This window comes from Phodopus roborovskii, unplaced genomic scaffold (genome assembly GCF_943737965.1).
Source record: "Phodopus roborovskii unplaced genomic scaffold, PHOROB, whole genome shotgun sequence".
Taxonomy (NCBI): Eukaryota; Metazoa; Chordata; class Mammalia; order Rodentia; family Cricetidae; genus Phodopus; species Phodopus roborovskii.
The window spans coordinates 14,674,387-14,701,198 of record NW_026126469.1 but is presented as its reverse complement, the minus strand read 5'-3'; the positions used below and the strand labels follow the sequence as shown (position 1 = coordinate 14,701,198).

General features: G+C 41.8%; 1 protein-coding gene across 2 annotated transcripts; it reads right to left on the bottom strand.

Annotated features, from left to right (window-relative positions):
• Positions 1-8: 8 nt before the first annotated feature.
• On the bottom strand, positions 9-19,040 carry Plaat1 (phospholipase A and acyltransferase 1). 2 transcript variants are annotated; one of them, XM_051191261.1, is made up of 4 exons: positions 18,920-19,040; positions 9,526-9,664; positions 6,797-7,062; positions 9-255 (listed from the first exon to the last, which is right to left on the bottom strand). In XM_051191261.1, exons 2-4 carry the CDS (start codon positions 9,662-9,664, stop codon positions 157-159), a joined length of 504 nt encoding a protein of 167 aa, XP_051047218.1. In that variant the 5' UTR covers positions 18,920-19,040; the 3' UTR covers positions 9-156. The 2 variants fall into 2 exon arrangements, with proteins under 2 accessions (XP_051047218.1, XP_051047220.1); XM_051191263.1 differs by lacking the exon at positions 18,920-19,040 and adding an exon at positions 17,839-17,893.
• Positions 19,041-26,812: the final 7,772 nt, after the last annotated feature.

The following is a 26,812-nucleotide window of genomic DNA, read 5'->3' as shown; positions in this document are numbered from 1 at the left end:
CTCAATGATAAGATTAAAATCAGCAAGCAATTTATTACAGAGTCTGCCATCCATCATGGGAACCGGGAGAAATAATGATGCATTCAAAATAAGTATTCACCCCAGAATCTCTTTCTCCTCACAGATTCCTTCAATTCCAATCTCTTCAACAAGCTGCTAATATTTTGTTCTTTGTCTCTTTGGAAACAAGCCGAGGAATGTGAAGATATCAATAGCAGCAGCCACCAACCCAATGGTGCTTATTGCTCGGTTGGCCTAAAAGGAAACAGAAAACAAAAAGAGGATCTTTACCCTAAAAATGTTAGTGTTCTTTTGAAGCTTTGGCTTGTTTCCTAAACCAACAATCTATTTTAATGTGTAATGAATGTATTTAAAGTCCAGTGCCAAGGTAAAATAAGACCTGAAAACATTACATATATTTGTATATATAATGTATGTATATATTGTTTCAAGATAGGGTTTCTTTAACAGTCCTGGATGTCCTGGAACTCACACTGTAGACAAGGCTGGCTTCGAACTCACAGAGATTCACCTGTCTCTGCCTCCCAAGTGCTAGCATTAAAGGTGTGCACCACTACACCGGATTTTAATTTTTTATAATTATGCAAACGGTACCAACACACTTAGGTTTCTATTTCTGACACTCAGAGCACTTGGCATTGTCTAGACTCATCATGAACATGGGTCCTGTTTGCTCATCCCAATCCTCTGGTGAGAGAGGGAACATTATGCTCTTCTATACAACTTGGGAGGCTGTATGCAAATGATTCTTTTGTCCAAGATCATACCACCAAGATGTTTAAATGTTAAGTCAAAGCTTCATATATGCAATTTCTCCCTCCAACAGCCTCTACACAGTTGGGTTTGATCTGTACTAGAATAAGGTGTGTGTGTGTGTGTGTGTGTGTGTGTGTGTGTGTGTGTGTGTGTTTATGCACATCTGTCTAACTAAAGGATGCATATTACTCAATAGTCCAGTAGCATGATCTGAACTAAATATTTGCTGGCTACAGTAAGCACATGTGCTGCTCAATTTGTGTCAAGTTGACACAAACTATAGTGACATGGAAAGAGGGGACATCGATAGCAGAACTGCCTTCGTCAGATTGGCCTGTGGGCATGTGTGTGGCACAGTCTTGAGTAATGATTGGTATGGGATGCTCATCTGACTATGGGCAGAGTCACCCCTGGGCAGGAGGTCCTGGGTTGTAAAAGAGAGCATGGTGAGGGAGCCATGGAGAGCAATCCAGTAAGCAACATTCCTCTGTGGTTTCTGACTTGACACCTGTGTGAATCCTTGTTCTACCTTCTTGCCTTGATGAAATGCCTCCTGTAAACTGACATAAACCTTTTCTGAACCCTAACCTTCACCCTAAAAATAATACTTAAGTTGTGCTTTTGGGCAGTGCTTTATCACAGGAAACTAAGAATCAATATTCGTCAAGTGCCATGGTTTTTATATAGACAGAATGGGTTTTCATATAGACAGAATAATAAGCCATTCTCAAACTCAATTGTCCATAAAAGAGTTCAGATATTTATGGTCATTAGAGTATTAATCATCATCATGGTGAGGGCAACTGATGGTTATTCATGGTTTCCATGGCAGTCAGCTAATATTTGCCTTGCATCCTCATGGGTTTGAGAGCAGTTTTATGACTGAAAGGTCATATTCAGATACTTTGAAGTCATTGCAGACCCAGAAGACAACATTTAGTCTCTAGGACTCAAGAGTCAAGGCTTTCAAATGAAGAAAACATTTTTCTCAAATATCTGATATAACAACTGGAAACCTGGCCAAGGTCACAGTTGATAGTTCCCTCTGTTTAGGCTTTTTTTTTTTTTTTTCTTCCCATGCAGCCTCCACTTACATATTTCTGAAACATTCTACTATCTTCCACACTGCTGCTTCCCTGTTGCAAACTGGCAGTTCAGAGGCATGTGGAGGGCTCTGTGTGTCTACAGCTCATGTTCACTTTGTTAGCCTATAGTCAGAAGGAACTAGGCCTACAACTGTGATTCCTTGTCTTTCCTAGTCAGCTTTAGCCACCAACTTGACACAGTTTAGTATCATCCCAGGAGGGAGCATCAATTTAGACATTTCTCAGACTGGATTGGCCTGTGGGCAATTCTGTGGGGTATTGATGTAGGTGGGCTCAGTCCACTGTGGGTGGTCCCATTCCCTGAGCAAGTGATTCAGGGCTGCAAAAGAAAGCCAGCTTAGTATAAACCAGACCACAAGCCAGAAATCAAGTAGTTCCCCCTTATTGTACTTCTTTGATATGAAGTGATTTCCTTGGTTGGAGATAGTATTGGGTAGAACAGCATGAAGGACTGCTTCAAAGTACCTGCTTGGTTTCTTGTCCTGACAACCCTCAGTGGTGGACTGCATCCCATAAGCTAACATTTTCCTCCCCCAAGATACTTCTGGTCATTAAAAGAGAAAGAAAGTAGAACTTTGCCTCTCTGTCCAGCCCCCAGTTGGTGGAGAGAAGAGTCATATCTGTTTTCTGAAACTCGATGACTCATTGATGCACTGAAGAACAGGCATGGTATACTTACATACTAACTTGTCTAGGCTTACTGAAAGGTATGGCCATCTTATATACAAGCAGACAATTTTAGGGACATATTTGAATTATAACAATAATAGTGTTGCTTATGGAAAATTTGAAAAGTATTGAAAAAACAAGCCACATTTTACAAAACAAAAGAGGAATTTGTTTTAAAAAAAAAAAAGAAACTCATCCAATATATACAAACTAGTCTTAAAAATCAATAGAAAAATGAACAACCCAAATTTGGGTATAGGCACAATGATATCAAGCAATATATTGCAAGAAATACACAAGAGAAAATAAGCCTGTGAAAAGGTACTCAATATAACACGTAATTAGGAAACTTCAAATTAAGGCAATAATGAGATAAAGACCACTTACAGGCTTATCAGAATATCTTAAATCCAAGCACTGATATCACCAAACATTGACAAGAATTTAGAATAATGGAAATTGTCATTTAGTGATTGTAGGAATGCAAAAATAATACAGCCACCAAAAGGCAAGACATGACCCGATTCCAACTGTGACATTCAACAGAGATAAGAACATGAATGCAATTAAAAAGAGTCCAGTAAAGTTTCCCAGGTCTAGGGTGATGGGAGATGATTAGGCAGTATATAGAATAATCTCAGTGCAGGGAAATTATCAATACTACAATGATGGATATGTCATTATAAGTTTGACTACAATCATAAAACATTCAACACAAAAGGTGAAATTCTGGTGTGAACTGTGGTCTTTGGTTGCCATAAGTTTTCAAAGTTGGCTTGCCAGTGCTTTAAAACTATAGCACATTGATAGAGACATTGATAGAGAAGCTATATATGTGTGAGCAGCAGTGAGACTGCCCTACAGTCGGAAACAATGTTGTAATGCTAAAAACTATTCTAATGATTGTCTCTTGGTTTTGTACTACTACAGAAAGCGCAGTGGAAAAGATAAACAGGACCATAAAACTTCTCCCCTTTTAATAATTTCTATGCATTTTTAAAAGGAAATATCTCTAAGTTCAAGGTCACTAAACAGTAAGGCCGTTGTTCCAGGGGAAAGCAGCTCCCCTTCAGACAGGTAGGAATAAAAGAAACATGGAAGAGGGTGGAGACAAGATGCCTACTTCAGAGGCACCCTTCATGTACTACTTTTCCCAACTAGGTCCCACCTAGTTTCTGTCACCTTCCGGATTAGGAATCCGTCCATAGATGAATCCACTGACTAGACAATAGACCTCTTAATCTGATTATTTCTCAACATAACAGGCACTATCTGTGAAACATATACCACATGAGCCTTTAGTGAGATGCCATATATCCAACACATAACACGCGTTTATTAGGACAAATAACCTGTAATACATCTAAGCAAGAGGTTTCAAATACCTCTATAATCTCTAAAAGAAAAAAAATAATTTGAAGGTAGAGTAAAAAGCATATACAGTGTACCCAAAGTCATCCAGCCAGTGAAAACAGATGGGACACTAGCTCATGCCAGTAGCACGCTGGCACTCAGGTAGATTCCTTGCACTATTTTCACCAGCATATGCTAGAGACAGGTTCCACTATTTGATGAGGAAATAACGCCCCCATGGGTTTTAAATCTTGGTATGAAAAGTAAAATGATGGTGAATTTCAGACTAAATCCAAAGCAAGATGATTGTAACCTGTTCTTATTCAACCACATTTTTAAGTTATTGAAGCATTATTAGCAGGCAAAGATATATTTAGATAAATATTTATCTAATATATACAAGTTGATATATTTGGAGGTAAGCTTACATCCATAAAATGTCATCATAATCAATGCCACAGTTATCTGTTACCTCCCTACGTTTCTTGCAACTATCATCGTTTCTGTTGCTTTGAATTTGATTTTTAGTTACTAGGTTGGTGGATTTATCTTGTTTTTTCTTTTTGGCTTTGTTGTTGCAGTAAGGGTATTTAATCCTAAGAGCTACCTTCTTGGCACAAATAAAAATAAAAAAAAATAAATTCATAATAAAAGCACAGGCTTGTCAGTCACTGATACTATGTTACAGGGTAAAACTTGGAACTGATTTACTTGATGTAACAGAAATTTGTGTTCTTTGATCATTGCCCCTCCACATTTGCAAAAATTAAATGAATAGTATTTGCCAATGCAGTGAACAACTTAATCATTACCAAAGACCCCTTAATCTGGTTATGTCTCACCAACAGCCACCAGCTGAGGAATTAGCCATGCAAGTCTTCTATGGGATGCTACACATCCAAAGCACAACACATGCTCTTTATTAGGGTAATGAATGTGCCACTTAGTTAGATAATTGCTAATTAAGCAGATGGAACCTGTTTCCTAACAGAGTTCTGAACAAAAAGACAAGGGGGAATTTGTGTGTGGCCTCTGTGTTATGACTCAAAAAAATATGTATTATTATCTGAGTGAGCATTCACTGCTAATGTATTTTCTGATGGGAACGCTTGGCCAATAAATTCTTTTCTAAAGACAATATACATGTCCTTTCATCATGTTCTGTCTCCCACTCCTCTGAACGTAGTTCTAAGTCAATCTCTCTTCCTAGAATGTCTTTTTAATAGCTATTCCAAGACGCAGGAAGCCTTGAGTAAGTTTAGGTTATTGAAATATGTTCAAGTTTTGGTATTTTTCTTTTAGTCTCCTTTTCAAGAACCAACTTACTGGAGGTTAATAGTCTTTAAACTTTTTGAGCCTTTGAACTTTAAAGAATGACATGTTTGTATGTGCTTTGGATGAGGGGTGCCTCCCTTAGAATGGTTTTACTTGTTCATCCTCTTACATCCTTGAGTTACATCCTTGAGAAGAAACCACACTGACCTGAAGACAGACCTGATAAAGGCAAGGGAGGTAAATGTTGACTTTTCTGGGAATCCGCTATAATACCACAAAATAGTGCTGGATATCTACATGATTGCAAGTTAATCTGCAGTCAGTTAATATATTAGAGGTCATTTAGAAGCTCAGGGAATCAAAAATCTACTTAAAATAATATTTCATTTAAAAAACTAGTATTGTAAGGAAATAGGAAGCATTTACCAATGCATCTAGGCATGTCATTGGTTGACCACTATTCCCTACTGGAGAAGAATCTACAAATTAATCCTCATACATGGGGTTGTTGATTTGAGATTGCTACATTGGGTTTGGGGATATTATAGAAAATTGTGTCTAAGTGGAGCCAATAAGACTAACAAGAAGCTAAGGACTTGATTCTACTTCAAGTCCATTTTAGCCCAAATTTCAAGATGTCCAAATTTGTCTGTTGACTAACAATGTAGTCTTAGCAGCGTCCTGCTCTGCCCTTTCATTTTTCTACATTTTCTAATTGTTTGCCTTTTGGTGGAAACCTAAGAACTTTAACAACAAAATTTTCTCAACATAAGAAACTTCTCAGAGAGAGAGAGAGAGAGAGAGAGAGAGAGAGAGAGACAGAGAGAGAGACAGAGAGATAGAGAGAGAGGAGAGAGGAGCCATTATAGGTTTGAAGAGAAAACTGAACCTAAAGAAATGTCCAGAGACCTACAAGACTGACCCCAACTAATAATTTGAGCAACAGTGGAAAGGCTACCATAAATGCCTTGATTGATGACTAATGTATCTACCACCATAGAACCCTCATCTAGTAGCTGATGGAAACAGAAGCAAACACCCACAACTAAACACTAAGCCGAACTGGAATCCAGATGCAGAGAGGGAGGACAAGACCAAGCTACAGAAACCCACAGACCCAGAGACCTGAACAAGGAGGAGCTAATGGGCCCCCAGACTGATAGCTGGGTATCCAGCATGGGACTGACCCAAGGGTCTCTGTTAGAAGGCCTTGGCAGTCTAAGGGACCTTGAACAGTGAACAGTCCTGGTACACAATAGGACTTTGGGTGCACATTCTCCATGGAGGGACTTCCTTAAACTAGAGACAGGAGAGAAGTCGTAGGCCCTACTTCAAATGACTTGACAGATTTAGAAGACCCCTCCTGGATGGCATCACCCTACATGTGGAGTGGGGGGATGGGAGGGGAGGATGGTTGGGGAACATGAGAGGGTAGGAGATAGGGAAAGATGGAGGGAGGAAGGGATATGTAAAATAAAAATAAAAATAAAAAAAAGCAAAAAAAAAAAAAAAAAAAAAGAAGCTTCTCACACCTCAAAACATCATTAACAACGACAACAACAACAACAACAACAACAACAACAAAACACACACACACACAAAGAAACAAACCTCACCTGTTCTGACACTCCTTCTCCATAGCGGAGCAAGGTCACAAAATGCTCACAGTTGTTGACCAGTAAGTCATAGGTAACCTCCTGCCCAATAGCGACCTCGGACCGCTGCATCACTTCCTCCAGGGGGAGAGGAGGGTATGTTGTATCATACTTGTTATTTATTCTGTATGTGTCATTTCCCACAACATCCTTCAAAAGCTGCATTTTCACCAAGGCCTTTGTGCTGAACATAGACTTGGCACTTGTAAATGGTGAAGGGACACCATCTGTAAGGAGAATGTTGGTTAGTAGGGCATAGAGTACCAGCGTCATCTAGAAATTCTGGAGACCTCTGCTCCTTATGGAATAAACCCAAAGTGCTCGATCTTATCCACACACTCTGCTATCAGTTATGGTACTATGCTAGTGACAATTAAAGTTGCATGAAATTCTCTGCCTGATCTTGGGGAGTAAGTTCTCTAACAACTGGTATTATGGTGAGAGATCTTTGTGGATAGTTCTAGCAAGGTATGGATAAGATTATTGCCCAATTTTTCTTTTGTGCCAGTTTCTTCTCAGCATCTGTAGTCCTCCAAATCTTAGGGGTTAGAGTAGTGTGTTATGACTCTATGTTCTCTTAGCCACCTATCTGCCCTCCATACTTCTTTACACACTGGCTCTTCTGTAGGCTTTAATGTAAGCCCAGATTTTTGTCTGTAAAACTTGCACAGTCCTGAGAGGAACCAGCTAAACTCCAGCTTTTCTACTGTCATTTCCTCTGGCCATCAAATGAACATTCTAAGCCTGAAGCTAACTTCAGTAGACACTACACATAGATGGGGCCCAATGCTGCCTGGACAATCCTGTGTGCCTCTTCTATTTATCTGAGATAACTCTATCAGTCATCATTGCTTAAATGCCCAGGACCTTTGTACTGGGTCCTGCTTTGTCAGTACCATAGAACAACATACGACTCGTCATGGAGTGGCCTAGTGCCAGGAACCTCTCTCTACATGTAGCCCCATGCTACGAATGGCCATCACATTCCTGAAATGACTGTGAGGACAGAACTCTACAGAAACTGGCCTATGCAAATTTCTCTTTCAGTTATGACTAAAGTCAAAATGTTTCTCCATTCTTCTATCTTTGTCTCAACAGGGCAGCATCCATCAGTTAATACTATAGACACTAGACATATATGGGAACAGATGCTGCAGACACTAGTGTATATTGTATTCTTTTTAAGAGGGGTATTATGTCACATATTGCACTTGAATTAGAAAATTTATATTATATTATATTATATTATATTATATTATATTATATTAAGACCACCTCCTAAATAGTTAAACATGCCCAAGAATATGCTTTTAAAACAGCAGTCATGGTGGCTTTAGCACCCATTCCACCATGGCCTATTTCTTCCCCCCACATGCCTGTCAGAGCCATTCATGGTATTACATCTTATTCTTTAGAAATGGCGTTGTGGCTCACAATGGAACAATTAAGAGTCATTCTCCATGATTTCTAAACTCCAATAAACAGAGAACAGATTGCTCTTTCCTGTTGAGTCATAAAACTCTCAGAATCAGTTTGAGAACAGTCAGGAGGATGACAGCACCACGCAGAAAGGGGATGTGACATCTGAGTCTGATGGTCCTGATGCGATGACATTCCTAGACCTGGAAACTGCTAAGGCCAGCTCCGCCCGTCTGAGTCCCCTCCCGTGAAGCCATGGACGTGTCCTTTTGCCTGTTTGCTTAAGCTAGTGCTTGCTTCATTTCTGCTATATACAACTAGAGAACTCTAACAAACACAGATACCTAACAGCCAGTGGTTAAATCATGTGCTTAACCAGCCACCCCCACATTGAAAATTAAGCTATTGTCTCATTTCTAAACCATTAGAAATGAAATTTGTCCACATGTCTAAAGTTTCCCCAGACTCCTACAAGCAAGATCAGATGCGGAGTTCAAGAAATCTTTTGAGACTCTTAGCACATTCTGCTAGACTGTTTTTGTGAATGACAGTATCCGTTTCTACCTCCACCAGTATACCTGTATTAACTTCACTGTCTGTCTCCACTGCTTACCATCCTTTTACCCTTTGCTAATGAGACAGGCATGAAAAATCCATCAGTGTCTTCATCTACAACTTGCAGGTGAATACAAAGTTGAAATTTCTGTTCTCTTCTCTTGCCAACTGGTTTCAAACTTTCCCAGTTGTGGCCTGGGCTCTCAGCATTCACTGTTTCTGCTCCAAGGCACCAATTTCCCAGGTACCCTGGGAACTAGTTTTCTCATTTCTTGGAAGTTTTGCTTCTGTTGCTGCCTCCTCCAGAAATTTCCTAACTACAGTATTACCCCCTCCTATCTCGTGTCTTCCTAAACCACCTTCTTGGCTTATTTTTCCACGTCTGTCTGTGAAGATGTGAGCACCACCATGGACCTGTCCATATAGCCCTACTTGTGTGAGACATAAAGACATAGAAGTTAGTCACGTTTGTGGCCAATGTCTTCCTCAGACAGTCATTTATTTGTAATTAAGAATTCTGTTGATACATGGGTTCTTTTAATTCAATGTTATTTAGTTTGTGGAATCTTTTAAATGATGCTTCGGTCTTTGAATATCATTTTCTAAATTAGTTGGACTTACTTTCTAAATTTTATCTGTTTTATGATTTTGTTCAAGTTCTTTTCTAATTTCCAATAACTAAAAAGCCTCTAGGAGCCCCTGGAAAGAGATCTTACCTACAGGTGCGATGTTGATAACGTAGCCATCACCCAAGTACAGTGCCCAGTGCTGATAGCCAGGACGGAACACTTCAATCAAGTCTCCTGGGCGAGGGTTGTGAGGATAGGACAGACTGAAGCAGTCATTAAACGCCATCTGCAATGATAGACACAGAGATGGTATAACTCACAGAAGGAGAGTTCAAGGAAGGCTTCCACTTTAGCAGAGGGACCTCGCTGGATAATGACTACGACTCACAAAGTGTTTTCTTTGGAAGATTCTGTATGTTCCAGCAGCAAGAGGGGAACAAATTAGCGCTTGCATAATTCTCTATAGCAATTTTTCCTTACCATGATCATTCTTTAAGTCTAGAATTTATGGTCTGTAGAACTTCCCTCTACATACAATTTCAGAAATATTAAGTATGGAAATATGTTTTGTTTGGAACAAGAAGGTGCAATAAGGAGAAAGCAAATATATGTTGGTTTTATTATTCAAATGTTCTAAAAAAAATTCTAAAAAGTATCAGTATTCTCCTGCTTCTACAGTGTGAAGAAGTCCTGGGTCAAGAGTCTAAGATTAGAATTCTTCCAGGCTCTGTGCTGCATAGTACAACTAAGAAGCAGAGGTGTGGGTGGATGCTGAACACTGTGAACATTAAAACGTGTAAGAAATATGTTGTACCACAAAACTCACTCTGCCATTTTATTTTAAGCAGGGCCAAATTATACACCAGATGGATATCAAGACAGACATTCAGGTGCAAAGCATGCTCTGGAACATTTCTTCCAAGGTCAGAATGTGCTCTGTACTGTAGCATGTTTAAGACTCTGGCTTTCACCCGATACATCTCAGATGCCTTTTGTCACTGTAACCACGACAACCTGCCTTGCCCCATCCCTTACTGCTCCACTTGTGGTTCCTGAAACAGTGCAAGGTGGTCCACCACAGGGGCAGACACCTTGCAAGGTAGAGAGGCTCACTGCATTGATGAACGTGGTCTGGATTTTTCTCTTTCTAAATAACGCACGCATGTTTCTTACAGGTGCCTTTTGTAGAGGTTACACTTCCTGTGTAGTCATGGAAATGGAGTAAGTCAGCAAGAGGAAGTGGTGTGCATCTATCCACAATCAAAGGAAGAGTAAGTGCTGTATGCATGCGCAGTCTCTATTGGACAATGACTCTCCTCACCATCTCACCCTCCTGCAACTCTGCAGGCTCCCTACCAAAGAAATGCAAATGTTAAAAACTTCAAACTCACCTAAATTATGATCATAATAGCATAATAGACTAAGGATTTGTGAATACAGATTCCTTTTATTTTCTTTCCTTTCCTTTCCTTCGTCTTTTGAGACACGGTTTCTCTATAACAGTCCTAGCTGTCCTGGAACTAGCTCTGCAGACCAACTGGCCTGGAATTCACAGAGATCCACCTGCCACTGCCTCCTGAGTACTGGGATTAAAGGCATGTACACTGCCCAGCACGTTTCTTTTTCTTCCATTTTCTTTCTCCCCGCCCCCTGCATCTCCCCCTCCCTCCCATCCTCACCCCTTCTCTCCTCCCATCCTCACCCTTTCTCTCTTTCTTTTTCCTTCTTGGCACTCCAGAAGTCTGTTTTTCCCCCCAACAACAATTAATACTGGAAGGGTGTTTCCCTAAGTATTTTCATGCTGTCTGTGGACACCTTCACTCACCACATTGTCACAGAAACACACCAAATATAATAGTCCATCTGTTGAAAAATAACTACTAAAGAAATTATTTAGAAGCATTAAGTTTAGCCATCCTCTTAAGTATGTTTGAGTCTTACTTAATGTGGAAGTTCATAATTTGGTCACTGCTAGAAAAAACAGATAATATACTATGATGTAATAAAACATATTTTCCATGAGTAGAAATCATGAAGCCCTCAACAGCCTGCAGAAATCAAAGCCTATTTTATCCAAGCTTGTATTAGTAATCACCATTTTAACAAGGGATACTCAAAAATATAACATGCTTTTCAAAAACATTATCTCAATTAACCTTATTTAACTGGAAAGCCTTCATTTTTATTTGAGTTTATGATGTTATTAGCCCATGCTACAGATAAAAGCTATCTTTCAACTCCCAACTTTTGGATAAAACTCCCTGAATTCTACTTGCCACTTGCTGGTTCTACTTCTAGGCGGGTTACTCAGGCAGAGTCTCACTTGCCTCATTTAAAAGACAGACATATATGGATCTCTGAGTCAGCCTGGTCTACAGAATGAATTCCAGGACAGCCAGGGCTACACAGAGAAACCCTGTCTTGAAAAGCCAAACAATAACAAAGACAGACATAACAAATAGGCTGACTTCTTTATTTCAGAAAACTATTGAAAGCATCCCTTATGAACGGGCTACAAAGTGTTATGAACACCTTGAGAAAACCGGCAGGAATTACACAGGTGGGTAAGATAGTGTTGCTGTCTGCTTTATACCAGGCCGAGCCCTGTTTTGTTTGTGATTTGGTCCCTGTTCTGTTCTGTCTCAAAGACATGACATATGACTATATGCAATGGATGATGTCACAGTAACTTTTTAATAGCTAATGCTCTCAGTCTCTGACATATAACCTGAGACTCAATTTATAAAGTGTGAGTGATTAGCTACACAAAACCTATCATAATTAATTTAAAAAGACGGGGTAGAACAGCAAGCATGGCATATAAATAGCCATCCAAGAGCCCAGAGAAGAACCTCCATGCTAACATGTGAGGAGAAGTGTGAATTCTCACACTGACCTCTTACATATCCTAGCAAGTTGATGCATAAAGGAACCTCAGATAATATCTAGTTCACAGCTTTCCTAATCCTGGCTTCTTGGATCCCAGCATGTCTAGCAGTGTGGCTTAAATAACAGTTCAAAGCCTGTGTTTCTTAAGCTAAAGAAAAGTGAATTTGGCAAATGATCTCAATCAAGGAGAATCATGTTATCTCACAACAGACTTTTAACAATTGGTGCTGGAGTAATTGAGTAATTTCCTATGGACCACCAACAATAGACTCCAACTTAAATCTCTCTGTCTCTGTCTCTCTTTCTCTCTCTCTCTCTCTCTCTCTCGTGCACACACACACACACACACACACACACACACACACACACACACACGGTGAGGGGAGAAATGGGGGAGAAGACTTGGTATTAAATGTTGGTAGAGAGTACTTCTACTAATGTCAAAAGTATGATCCATAGACTGAAAACTCAATAAACTGGATATCCTCAAAATTAAAAATATTCAAAGTGCAAAAGTGAAGGCAGTATCAAGAACACATGTAGAGATCTCACGATGAGACTGGAGAGGCCTGAGTTCAGTTCCCAGCATCCTCATCAGATGGCCAAGAAGTGCTTGCAATTCCAGCTCCAGGGGATCTGATGCCCTCTTCTGGCCTCTGTGGACAGAACACTCTTGGACACAAACCCACCCCCACCTCTCCATACACATAATTAAGAACAATAAATGAATAAATAAATTTCTTGAAACCCAGCAGTGGGAAGGTAAACAATTCAGTTAGAATGTAAGTAGAAGCAATGAAGATACCTTTCATACTTTAGAAATTACACATGCCAAACAAGCCACGTTCATCATTAGCCATTAGGGAAATGTAAATTAAAGTCACAATGGAATGCTACAGCATGCTCCTCAGCACAGCTCAGATGAAAGAGAGAGGTAATGTCGGACTCTGGTAAAGATGCAGAACCACTCTTTCACTGTGATACAGCTACAGGGGAAACGGTTTGTCCAGATCTTTAAATTTTTACCTGGTTACCAATATATGATCCAGCAATTGCAACTTTAAGCATGGACCTCAAAAGACTAAGTCAAAGAAGTCTTACAGTTAACAAAGACTGGTATGCAAATGCTTATAGTGGCTTTATTACTAATATCTTCAAACAGCTCAGCTGATGTTAGTGGGTGATGGCAACAAACACCTGTGCTCTCTCAAGGTTCAAGATGGCTGAATAGAACTGATTAATCCGTGGGGCTGGAGAAATGGCTCCGTGGTTGAGAGCACTTAATGCTCTGGTAAAAGTCCTGGGTTTGGTTACCAGAACATACATCAGGCAGCTCACTGTAACTCAAGTCCCAAAGCATCCACCCCACTTTGTTCTTTGAGGGCCTATAAATGCATACAGGTGCATACACAGAGGCATACATTATAAAGTAAATTAATAAATCCTTTTAAAAGCAAGAGTCTCTTATAAAAAAAAATTAAAAGGAAATGCCCAATATTCAGTCCCCATCTATAAATACCAACCCAAGCAGTCCGTGTAAGCTGCATTTAGAGGCCAATGTGATGAGACTGTACTGGAAATCCTCAAGATAGAGACAGCAATCTAGCAAAAATGCAGATACCTAGGGCCAAATAGTAAGAGAAGCAAAATACCCCAGCACCTGCCACCCCAGCCCCACAGCATGGTAAGGGGATCTTCTTTAGGAGGGGTGAGGTCAAAGAGAGAGCTCCAGGAGGCTCCATCCATGTGGACGCTGATAACCCTAGATACCATACAGTTAGCTTCCAGTTCTTTTAGATTAGCAGCCTGGGCTCTGCATGGTAGCCTGGCTTTGGAAATGGGTCTCACATGACTCTAGGGAAGGCCCAGGCAATGGTAGCCAGCACCCATCTTGAGAAGTGAGCTGCTGTTTCCAGGAATCAAAACATCCCTGTGTACTCTCTTCTGTATTATGCAACTGCTCCCAGCACTGACTTGGCAGATAGCTGCCTTTTGAACCAAGCATAGCACAGCAGGGTAACTGTGGCTAAAGTGCTAGACGCCCTGCTCTGTAGGCGCTGGGAGCTATGACCAGAGGAGATTGGAAGGTGCTGCCCCTGAGCCCCAGGAAACCAGCACATTGTTCTCTGTGACCCAACATATAGTTAGCCATGTGTGGGCAAGGGTCAGTGTCAGGATTGAAGGGACCTATCACACGGTTCCCTCAAGACCTGTATTCATGTGCCTGTTATGAATAAGGTGGGGAGAGAACCCCCATAATTCTCAAGCATATAGGGGCCTGATGGGAGAGCCCTGAGTCCAGCTCCTACATCAAGCATACATTGACAAAATAGAACCTGCTGAAAGAAATGTGGCTCAACTCTGTCCCTGGCCACCCTCATTGGCAGGGGCAGTCACTGAAGTACCAGAAACACTGGAATTCTTGCTTTTACCTCACTTCTGTGTAGCTGCCATCTGGTCCATTCTGATTTTGATGCTATTAGGACTGGGCAGGAGCACCCCTATACGAGTGCAGTGGGCCCCACTATAAGAGTCCCGGCTCCTGCACAAAGAGTTCCTTGCTAGTAGCAGAATACCAATAGTTGGATGGAAACATTAACATCTGATGGGACCTCCAACAAAACAGGACTACACTGTGGCCTCTGCTGTCAATGCTATACCTATCAGAATTGAAGAAGTATCTCCACTCTTGTAACACATAGAGGAAACAGGCCTGAGACTGTGCACTCTGCCTAAGTTCATAAGCCATGGGCGTGGAAGTTATAGTGGAACTACACTATGATATTCAGCTAGAAACAAAGTCAGCATTTCAGAACAAACTGACACTCTAAGACACATCTTCAGAAGAAAGGCACTTATTAAGGCCATGCCTTAAAAGCAGTAGAGACATCTTACCCAACAAATGTGCAAATCTCCAAAAGAACATAGTGATTCCCCAGCAACTGGTTCCTATGAAATGAAAGTGAATGGAATCTCAAAGGATGATTATGAAATAATCAAAATGAGAGCCACAATAACACAGATGAACAGCTAAATGTAGTTAGGCAGATGAAGTAGGCTTTAAATGAGAATTCTGCAAAGAAACAGGCAGAAACCTTGGAAATAAGGAAGTTAATGAATCAAATAAAATATATAACCCTCAAAAGCCTCAACAACTAGTGGAAGAAATAGTATGGAATACCAGAAAATTAAAGGCACAGAAAATCTGTCCAATGAAATAATTGCTGAGATCTCCCCTAAATACAGAGTAAGATATGAACACTTAAGTACAGGAGGCTTATCTAAAAATCAACTCCAAGTGGGCCAAAGAGCTGAATATCAGACCAGAAATTCTAGAAGTCATAGAAGAAAATGCAAAGGTTATTTCAAGGTGTAGACATGGCTAATGATTTTCTGGATGGACCTTCCTAAAGCATAGGAAACAACAAAAATAGCCAAGTGGAATTGCACAGAACTAAAACCTTCCAAACAGTAAATTAAACATGCAATAGCAAGAAAAGTCAGCCTACAGGATGGGAGAGAAAATTTGTAAACTATACATTTGGCAAGGAAGGGCTGCCATCCAGGATATACAAGAAATTTCAAAACCTCAGTCTAACAAAACAAATACATGAAATGAGCCAGACACACACACACACACACAAAAAAAAAAAAACAAGTTCTGCTTATTTGTTTTCATTCAGAAGCTTTAAAAGTCAATTTGAAAGTAAAATAATCATCTGTACTGACTGGTACTGGAGGGACTGGCTGAATTTAACTGGTATATACGCTATACATATGTAGAAATGTAATGCTTTTAATATGTGCAACTAATACTTGTCAACAAAACCTGAATTAATCTCCAGAGAATTCTGCTGAGCAGGAAAAAAAATTAAAAATATAAAAACTATATCAGAAGGTTGCATCCTTTGTGATGGCACCCTGTATGTTCTTGAATTGACATTATAAACTCAGGGGGTAAATGGTGGTCTTGGGATCTAAGGAAATGATGGGAGGGAAGGTGGTGTGGCTGTAAGATGGTCAATAAAGGATTGGCATGGTGATTGTAGAGACCAGTTGAGTTCATGCCAGCTCTGAAGTCAAGCAGGCAAGGAGTGACAACTCTGAAATTCAATTTCAAGTCTATCTTCCTATGCCAATTTCATGCTCTTTTACACCATTGAATATAATTAATAATGAATCTGAGGAAATGCTGCTTACAAAGATATATAAACCAATGGAGCTTTGCGGGGAAGCCCCCATTTTTCTTCTGCCTTGGAGGCCTTTCCAGGTGATGTTAGGCCCATCTACGCAGTTCCCAGAATCAGACCTTAGGCACAGGGCTATCAAGATTTACTTAACAGCTCACCTGCACAGAATCATAGAGTGTATAATGAAGACTGACTGGAACATAGGCACTCAATCTTATACAAGGGATTTATTTTCCAATTAGGAAAACCGGCCTCCCTATTTTATTGCACTATGTCTGATGTATCTAGGGATACATCAAAAGAAGTGTTCTGTGCAGAGATGGCTATAGGGACATTTCATGAGTGCTGTTCAAATGTCTACGAGGCCAACTGTGTTATAGGATGGATACCCAGAAGAACTGTTTACTGACTACCTCCAAGAATGTTACCCGGGGCATGAAAAGTCATTGCTACCCATCAATGGCTTCCCGTTCTCCAAGAGTTTCCCAGTTCTATTAGGATGGTTTCCCACTTCCATCCACAGCAGGCTTCTGTGAAGTGGTGTGTCTAGGCTGTCTTACACTCAGACCCCGGGGCAGCATGGATTCTTATACCAAATTTAACCTGCACCTGAGAGGTTTGATATGGGGACAGATGCACCCCAAACCGTCCTTCACGAATAGCAATGCCATACTGGACTTTGAATCTCCCTAGGATCCCTAATACTGCCTCCACCCCAGAACTGCCTCTATCTTAATCTTGGCCTCCTTCCCTTTATTTCAGATCTAGGCAGGATGCCATCTTCTAATGCTGCCCCACCCCCCACCCCCATCTCCCAGTGTGCCTTAAAGACACCTCCTAATTTCCCTAGTGCACGTTATATGTTTGATCACCCATCCCCTTCCTGAACCTGCTTTGTAACTGGTATCTGGATCCCTCCTCTGCTTTCCCACACAGAGGGCGGATTCTTGTTTATCTCCACAAGTTCAGTTTCTAGAGGGGTTCGGGGCACAAATACCTGTCTAGTAAATGCTAAACGAATAAAGGAACCAAGAACTCGAGACCTGTCCATGTTTTCCAGAACCCGAGTCATAATCATAGTACTAAATATCACTGTCCAGGGATCCAAGATCTAAGACAACACTGTCAACTATTGGCAGTCATTTGAATTTGGATGAGAACCGAGCTGAGAAGTCGGCCCTGACCAGTGGACTGAGTTTCCAGTGTCTATTCTCACAGTTTTCCCGAACTGGAAGCGGGTCTCTTTTATTTCCCTGCTCCCCATTTATAAAAGGAGGGGGTTGGATGAAGTCAGTTGCTCTCTCACCTCTGAACTTGCCCACGGATCAAAATAACGTTGCTTAGCGCCTAGAGCGCCTCCCTCCCCCTCCCCCCAACGCACCTCCCGGCTAGGCTCAAGCTGGGGTTGTGTTCTTGCCCTGGTGGCCCCGGCCTGCTTCCCGGGCTCTCCCTGGCCTCGTAGCCGCGCTGCTAGCAATCTCTGGGCGACTCCATCCACACCACCCGGAGGCCAAGGCCACCACGTAGGCCACTGCCGTCTTCCGCAGCGCCAACGCCAGCGCCCGCGAGCCGCAGCCGCGTCAACCCAGCACCCTCCGCGCGGGTTCCTAGCGCGCGCCTGCCTGGCTCGTGCACTGCACCGCCCGTCCCTGATCGTTTGTCCCAGACCTGCGCCCTTCCCGCCACCTAGATCCTCCAGGCATGCTGCAAATCTGGGATCCCCAGATTCTCCGTGCACACCGCAGTTCGGAGACACCCAGGTCTTCCGTGCCCAATGCAGGCCCGGGGATCTTGAGAGGGGCTTTGGGCTGGGGATGTGCTCTGCTAGTCGTGCCCCGACCCCCCACCCTCACCCATATGGGGAGTCCCTACCTCGGTGGTGTCTGCCGGCCAAAAACTGCGGGGGGGGGGGCGGAGGAGAGACTTCAAGCCAGCTGAAACAGACACACAAATCTACTTTCAGCTCAGCCACAGCCTGGTGCCTGCTTGATTTTATCCTCCCAGCAACTAGGACCTTACTATGACAAAGTTGTGGTTTCAAGCTCTGGCCCTGCTGGGTGTTGCAGTTTTAAGGATGGCCTGCCCTGCAGAGCTCAGAAATATTTGGGTATAGTCATTATGGATACACTGTATACCATGTCCGAGTTGGACACGGATTCCTTCTGGGTCAAAAGTTTGCTTTCTCTGCCTGCACTCCAAAGAAACATCTTTGACTCAATAGAGTCGGAGACCGGTTGCTATAGAAAAATCCATGACTCACACACACCTGCATGCACGCACACAAAACAGTCCTACCTAGACTGACCCCAGAGGTCAAGAGCCAGCAAGGGCACACGGACTAGCCATGACTCTACTCACATGCCAAAATCAACTTCAGTGTGGGGAGAGGGGAGGAGCAAGGGCAAAAAGGGGGTCTGTCATACCTTAGACCTCGGAGTCTGCTTTCCCTAATGGGAAATTACCTGGCTTGGGATGGGATGGAGCTGGCCTTCATTAAGGACCAGAGGCCAAGTTCCCTCCCTTCGTCTGCCCTGAAGATGTCCTGGATCTAGACAGAAGAGGTCCCTTACTCAACGTGACTCCTGCTGTTTTAGGCCAGGCATGCCAAGACTTCAGAAAAACAGCCATTGAGGTTAAAAATAGAGCTGTGGACACCGAGGATCCTCTTTCCCCAGCTTAAATGAGTGCCCAGAAACTCCAGCCAGGGAAGGAGAGCAGACTGTTTCAGTAAGTTTTTCTGAGAGCTGTTCTGGACTTTGCTTAAAACCAGTCATAGTCTGTCTAATTTGTGCCCTGGTATACATGGAATTCAACCCAAAGAAACCCCCACTCGTGCAAAACTTAGCTGCTGGATTTGATGTGTTGGCCACGTGGGAGAACTACCTAGTAGGAAGCTGTTTTCATTAAGGGGCCAGGTTCTGTTAAGGTAATTGTGGATGAGTTTTCTGGATCTGCAGCTCAGGGTCAGGTGTGACATCTTCTAAACAGTGCATAGAAAGTAATCAGTGGCATCTGGGACCTTCAAGTGGCGATGTAGAAATGAGAGCCCTTGAGAGGTAGTAGGTGTGCTCTTTGAGAGTCAGTATTTTTCTTACAAGGTTCCCTTCTAATGCATATTTAGTTATGAACCAAATCCGATATGATATGCCCTTTGGAATCTTTCCTTAGTCATTCCAATTGAGTCATCACAGAAGGAGGCAGTGTAGAATTTGATACAGGAGAGTTAACATGAGCTTTTATAAAGCCATCCTGCTTATGAGCTAAATTTATGACGTTTGCCAGGTTAATCTGTTTTCTCTAATCGGACACTTAATCATCCAGCCTCCTCTCAGCATTATGGATTCATGAATGCCAATGGAGGAGAGTTGCTCAGTCAGGGCAAGATGATAAATTATCGCTTCATTTTGGGGGTATTTGTGACTAAATGCCTCATAATAGAATTAAGATGAAATAAATCTTGTAATTTCAGTTCTAGATCCCTGCCAGGTGTGGAGAAAATGTGTCTGGCCAAAAAGCAAATGCAATTCTACTACTGAAAAAAAATTTACAAGCAAGAGAAAGCTTTGTGTGCAAGACAGAGTTCTTCCTTCTCTGCAGATGGGAGAGAGTTGGCCACTCCCCCCCCCCCCATCTATGTGAGTGAGCAGCACAGATTTCTGATTCCCAATCAGAAGGAATGAGCCCTGGACAGTGAAAGGCAACATTTGTCTACATGGAGAGTTATCCTGGATTTTAAAAGCTGTCCACAGTACAGATTGGCCCAGATGTTACTTTTCTTGTTTTGTTTGGTTTTTGTTTTGTTGTTAAGAGTCAGAACCTAGTTGGTTGGGTTGTAAGGCTTGAAACATTGAAATAACCATAAGGAACACAATTTAGTCACATCTTTTATTAAACAAATGGTAATTCCTTGTCTAAGCAGCAGCTCTGGGAGAAAACAAGAGCCTTCCTTTTTTTTTTTTTTTTTTTTTTTTTTTTCCAATATGGAGTTAAAAACCAATTGACATGCATGGCTCCCAACCAAGCACACACATACGCATTTTCTATGTATGCTTCTTATACTTAGCAAAAATATTCTCATTCACACCTCTGGCTCCTCAGGTCCCGGCTGTTGCTGAGAGGCGTGAGCTTAGAGTCTCCTGGGTATAACAGAAGCAAAGCTTCTTAGCTAGAGTCACCCTAGGTCCAGCATCCCTCCTCCATTGTACAGCAGAAGCAAAATATTACACTGATTTCTTTATTTAGTGGTTCTGGGGTTTAGCGCCAGTCCCATCCATGTCACAGCACATGAGCTACCCCTGAGCTACAGCAGAGTTATACAGCCATACTTTCATATTAAAAACAATGATGATAATGAACAGGCTAGCAATGTTATATTGGATATCTTTAAATAGAAGAGAAGAAGATTTTAAGTGTTTTAGCCACAAAAAAATAAATGAAGAAGGTAGCACTCATTTGATTATTATAAATGATGTATTAAAACATTCTTGTATACTGCACAAATATTAAGCATCTGTCTATTAAAAACAAAACTGATATAAGAAAACAAAAAGTTAGAGGCTGGGGTAAACTAAAATAATCTCAAAAATCAAGATAAAATGAATAAGTACTGTATATATTAAAAAAAATCTCAAAAGAAAATAAATCACAAATATAAGGTAAACAAGAGCTGCTGTGGTAAATGGTCTTTTTGGTGAGCTCATGGCCTTACAAAGATAGTGACTGGGAGACTGCAGAAACTGGGTGGTTATATGAACACAAGTGAGTTGAAACAGTCATTTAATAGTTCAAACCCTGCTTCTCTCCCATCAAATGAGTCTGTGAAAGTAAAAGCTTTCTCCTTGACTTTGGGTGTCTAAAGAAGGACCACTCAGCCTGCAAATTGCTGTCCTTTCTCTATATTGCATGTTCTTCTTGGTCCGGATAGCTGGAAGTGGGCATCTGTTCCCTTACTGAGTCCTTGAGTAGCTAAGGTACTTTCAGGCTCTGGTGTCTTTGTGACTGCTGCTTTCCTGGAGCTAGGTTGATGGGAAATGACTAGGCTTGTTAAATTAGCCAACTGAGCTAACTCTCAGGGGCAGTCAAGGTTTGGCTACCAAACAGGATGGCTTCATAAAATCCAATTTGGAGGTACAGAGACCTGTCAAAACGTGAGAAAGAAGTGCATGGATGCACCTTCTGTGGAAGCAGCATGCATTCTGCCCAGGGGGGAAGGTCTGGGCAGTAAAATGGAAGATTTGAGTTCTAATCCCAGATACATGCCTTGGTAGCACAGGAGCACATTCCTGAGAATTTCTGAGCTTATGTAACAATGCAACGGGGCAATTGTAACATAGGCTGCCATCTTCACAGATTTGTGAATGGTTTTTAAAAATATAAAAGGCTTACTATGTGTAAGAAAACTATAATTGCTCAGTAAAATAACCTAAGGGTATCCTTGAAGATCTCACATTTCATCATTATGTTCATGTTTCTGCCCTCTCTTTGCCTCTTTCCATTTTAAAATATAGAATAAGCTGCTTTACTTACCAAGTTTTACACTTATATACTATAAACATGCCACTTAAAAGTTATACCAATAATGCAGTTAACCTTTGTTGTCTTTTATTGGTCCTATAAATAAAAGCACATCATTGAAAGAATGCCACAGATAGTGAGTTAGATTTGAGCCTAGAGGAAAATCATTCTAGGCAGCAAAAAGGGTAATTTTGACTGGTCCTCTATAAAATTCAAATTTCTACACAAAATCTTAAAGCACAAGTGTTTACAGGACTCTTGGTGACAAGAAAAGCAATAGTAAATGTGCATTGGCACTAGAATTCAGGTATCCATGGAAACCCGTGAAGTTCCTGAGCGCATGTGCTCACAGCCTACACTATTAATCCTTGGGCTGAGGGGGGAATCAGTGTGCTACTGCACTGTGGAGGGCTGGGAGATTGCTGAGAGCCACTTACACAGGCATGCATCAGCTTGTTTTCCTCTGCCAGATGTAATTATGGGGACATACAGAGACCTCAGACATCAATGAGAAAAAACACACGTTTGTTGACCTGTACTTATATCCTGGAATACAGTGTACTAGACTCTGAGTTTTAATCAGAAATGGTTTGGTGAGCCAGCAGCCCCCTCCCCTCACATTTGTGGCTACCTTGGAGCTTCTTGAAAGTTTTCCATGGGACCAGATGAGCAAGCTTCTTGAGTGATGGAAGAAAATGTCACACATTTTATCACACTGATTACTCTTGGCGACTTAAATATGATCCTGGCCAGTGATTCCTGAAAAGCACTTTTAGAACAAACTGCATAGAAATATCAGAGGGAGGGGAGGTCAGAGGGACCACCTGCAGGACACCGAAGTAGTTATAGCAAAGCCTATAAAAGCCTAATTACATAGTGATATGTGTTTTTTTTCTTCATTTTTCTTTCTATTGCCAAGTCCTGGATTCTTTTTCAATAACTTAGAGATGATTGATAAATGGAAATAGAGATAAAATTCTTAGTGGATCTTTAAAACACTGTGTTTCCTCCTCTCTGAAACTTGTTTGCGTGCTTAGTCTTCTGATGGAGCATCATTACCCAGTGTGGTGGCCACTGGTCACACACAACACCTCAGGTGTGGCAGGTGCATGTGTGACACAATATTGAGCATGGTGGATTAACTGGATCATACTACTGGCTATAGGTTGTGTAGCAATTGCCCCCTATTGGCTTCCGTGTTGAGAGCTTGATAACCCAGCTGGGACACTATCTTAAGAGGTGATGGAAACTTTGGGAGGTGAGGGATGGCTGGAGGAAGTGGACATTTAAGTGGTCCTTAGAGACTGTCCCTTGTCTCCATCCTTTCCTGTCTCCTTCCTAACTACTATATTGGAGCAGTTGCTCCACCTGCCCCATGGCTACATCATCACTGGGTCAGAGACACCAGAGCTGCCAACCTTGGTAGACTGAAACATCTCTTGAACTTGAAGCCAAAACATACACACATCTTCCTTTTAATCATTTTACTCCATGTGTTGGTTAGTTTTATGTCAACTTGACACAAGCTAGAGTCATTTGGGAAGAAGAACTCTCCATGGGGAAAATGTCATTATAAGATTTGCCTGTAAGCCAGTCTGTAGCACACTCTACTGATTAATGATTAAGGTGGGTTGGCTCAGCTCAGTGGAGATGGTGTTATCTCTGGACTGGTGGTCTTGGATGGTGTAAGAGAGCAGACTGAGGCACAAGGCAGTAAGCAGCATTCATTTATGGCTTCTGCATCAACTCCTGCCTCCACATATTTTCCCTGTTTGGGTTCCTGCCCTGTATTCCCTTAGGGATGGACTATGATGTGGAACTGTAAACTGAAATAAGCCCTTTCCTCCCCAAGTTGCTTTTGGTTATGGTGTTTATCACAGCAATAGAAACCCTAACAAAGAACAAAATTGATATCAAGTCATGGGGTATTGCTGTGACAGACCTGAACATATGGTTTTGGGAGTATAATGGAAAGACGTTGGAACTTTGGACTGGAAAAGTTGCCCAGAGCTTAATAAGCTGCTTCTAGCACTTAGAAGGCACTGCTGGGAAGAGTGAAAACAACAGAGCCCTGGCTTGTGAAGTTCCAAGTGGATATTCCCTTAAAGACTCTACCAGGATCATTGTATTTTGAATTCAGAACCATTAAAGTGAAACCTTCACTTTATTGGGACAACTGATGCGGTTAGACAGAATTAAAAAATTAGTTGTGATTAAAAATAAGCCAGCATCATATACATCAATTACTTTGTTGGTGTAAATTCCTCTGGGAGTGTTTCCTCAGAGTCAGCACACAGAAGCTGTGGTCCAGAGGAGGCTGGGCACCTAGAAAATACAAAATAAACATTTTCTTACTCCAAAAGGGAAGAATCAATGGACAGTTAGTTATATTCTGAACAAAGCCAAATCTCATCCTGGCAGCCAAACTTGGTAACATGTAAACATTTCTGAGGAGGTGCTTCATGAAGTCATGAAGGAGTCATAAAAAGCTGCTGAGGTGTGGCCCTGAGAGTCCAGGAGCGACCATTGGTAGATGTGCTGCCTCAGTTGAAGTCCTAGAGTTAAAGGGGTCAAGTTGAGGGTTGGCACAGCATGGCAAGGTCAGAGTCCCTAAAGAAAGCTCAGGAGAGGCTATTGGTAAAGGTGCAGCCTAGTTGCAAGGGAGACACCAGCATCTTAGAGACATCAGCACCATGGGATGACCACTAAGGACAGCAGCAGTGTTGGAATAGAGCTGTCCTGGATCTAAAACACAAGCTGTCTGCAAGACGAATGTAGAGACTGGAAGCCATTCATACCCGAGCATCCTGAGTGGGTCCCAACATTTATACTGCTTGGTAAAGTATTTAAGTATTTATGGAATTGGTATTGTGTAGCTATCATGTGGTTCCATTGTGATAAAACTGCCCACAGCTTTCAAAGATGGTTTATTTGTGCTTTTTTTTTTTAATGTGGAGTGCACACAGTATGCACAATCTTGCAGTTGACACAGTGCTATTTTTCACCACTACAAAGAGCGCAGTCACACTGATTGCTCTCAAAGGCATTAAATGGCCTGTTGGCTGTGCCAGCTTTCTCTTTGCTCCGATGCAGTTCTCTATGTCAAGGTCCAACAAACTGACCCTTTCTCTCATCCATGCTGTCTGAGAGCCACCGAAACAGGGTACCCACCCTTTGAAATCCTCAGACCCTGCCCCCTGCAGACCCGCCCACACAAGTGAACAAGGTGGGTGCTGGGGAAGGCTTAGCAAGCACCTGGGAAGGTGTGAACATTGACTCCATCACTTCTCTTGGGACACCAATGGTAAAGTAATTCAGGTTGCTCTGTATTCTAATCTGGACTCAGATGAAGATCTAAGTCTGATTTTGTTATCCATGGATGACCTTTGCAACATTTGTCCAATGTTTTAGCTCTTTGGCTTCAAATTTCATTTTCTTCTAACTAATATTTTTAATGGAGCCTCATAATCAAGTGAATGTTATAGCTAAAAGTTTTGTCCGAATCTTTAGTATGATCTACTGTTTCGGTGAGTCTGTTTGAATTGTAAGGTTCCCAGGCTCCTGTACATTTCTGTTGCTCAAGCTCATCTCCTCTGGCCTTCCCTCTGCAGATCCTCTGGGATCTGCCTGTTTGTTTCCCCACCAGGCTTGTATATGCTGTTCCCTTTTCCTGGAACACTTCCTCCTTCCTGTCCCCTATATCCTGAAGAGCTATATGCCCTGATGTTCCAAGTCTCTCAAGAGTTAAACTCTTTAATTGAAGTATATAAAATATTACTTACTTAATCAAAAAGGTTTTGCTGTAACCCTAAACCATTCTAACACATACCGACTCCTGGCCACTCTGCCTACCATTGGAATGGAGCTCATGTGGACATGGTTTGTGCCTTATGGAACTAGCATGATATCTCATACATGACCAGCATATGTTAAGTGAGTACTTCCACAAATGAGCAATACAAATTCCTCTGTCAGTTTCACAGCAATTCTGGGTACTTTCTCCTCCTTCAAGCAAAAAGGCTTCTGTAGCTCCCACCATCACAAGTCACTTTCAGAAATGGAAATCAGTGGGCACAAGCATTTCTCCACAGCTTGTCCTTATTAATAGAAGACAAATATCTTTCCTAGAACTAATTCCACTGCAGGCTTCCCTTTACATTGTATTGACTAGAACTGGGTCAAGGGTTGTCCCTGTCTACAAGAGAGCTGGGAATGTATTTGATTTCCTAGTCTGTGGAGAAGGAGAAATGCAGATGAGAAAAATAAGATTAACAATATCAGAATGTCAATAAAGTGCCAGGACTAGTACATCCCCACAGAAATTCTCCCATGGCTGAGTAGAGGTTTTGTAATCCAGGAAATCACAGTACTTAAAGGTGTTTTCATCTGACAGTACTCTGGCTTTTTCTGCCCTTCACATCTTGAAAACCCAGCCATTTATGTAACTTGCCTTTCCAGTTTAATAACTTTTTATGAAATGAAGACCTCAAGTCATTATGTGGGGAAATTGCTTATATATTTCCATGACTAAGAGAGGGTGATAGAAGGATAGAACAAGGGGAGAACAGGGTAGTCGGATGAAGAAAAATGGCCAGAGTCATGCAGCTCTGCACAGACCAGCCAAAGGAAGCAAAAGAAGATAAAAGAGAAGGTCTGCCAAGCCAGGCAGGCTTGCTGGCTGCAGGCACTGGGGGTGGGGGGAGGGGAACCAGGGAAGAAGAGAGAGGCCAGCATTGCCTACTTTATTTCAGATCCTTTCTCAGGTTTAATGAGAGAACAAAGACCAATTTTGTTTTGATTTTCATGTGTGTGGGGGGGGATTTGAGTGTGGGGGGATGGGG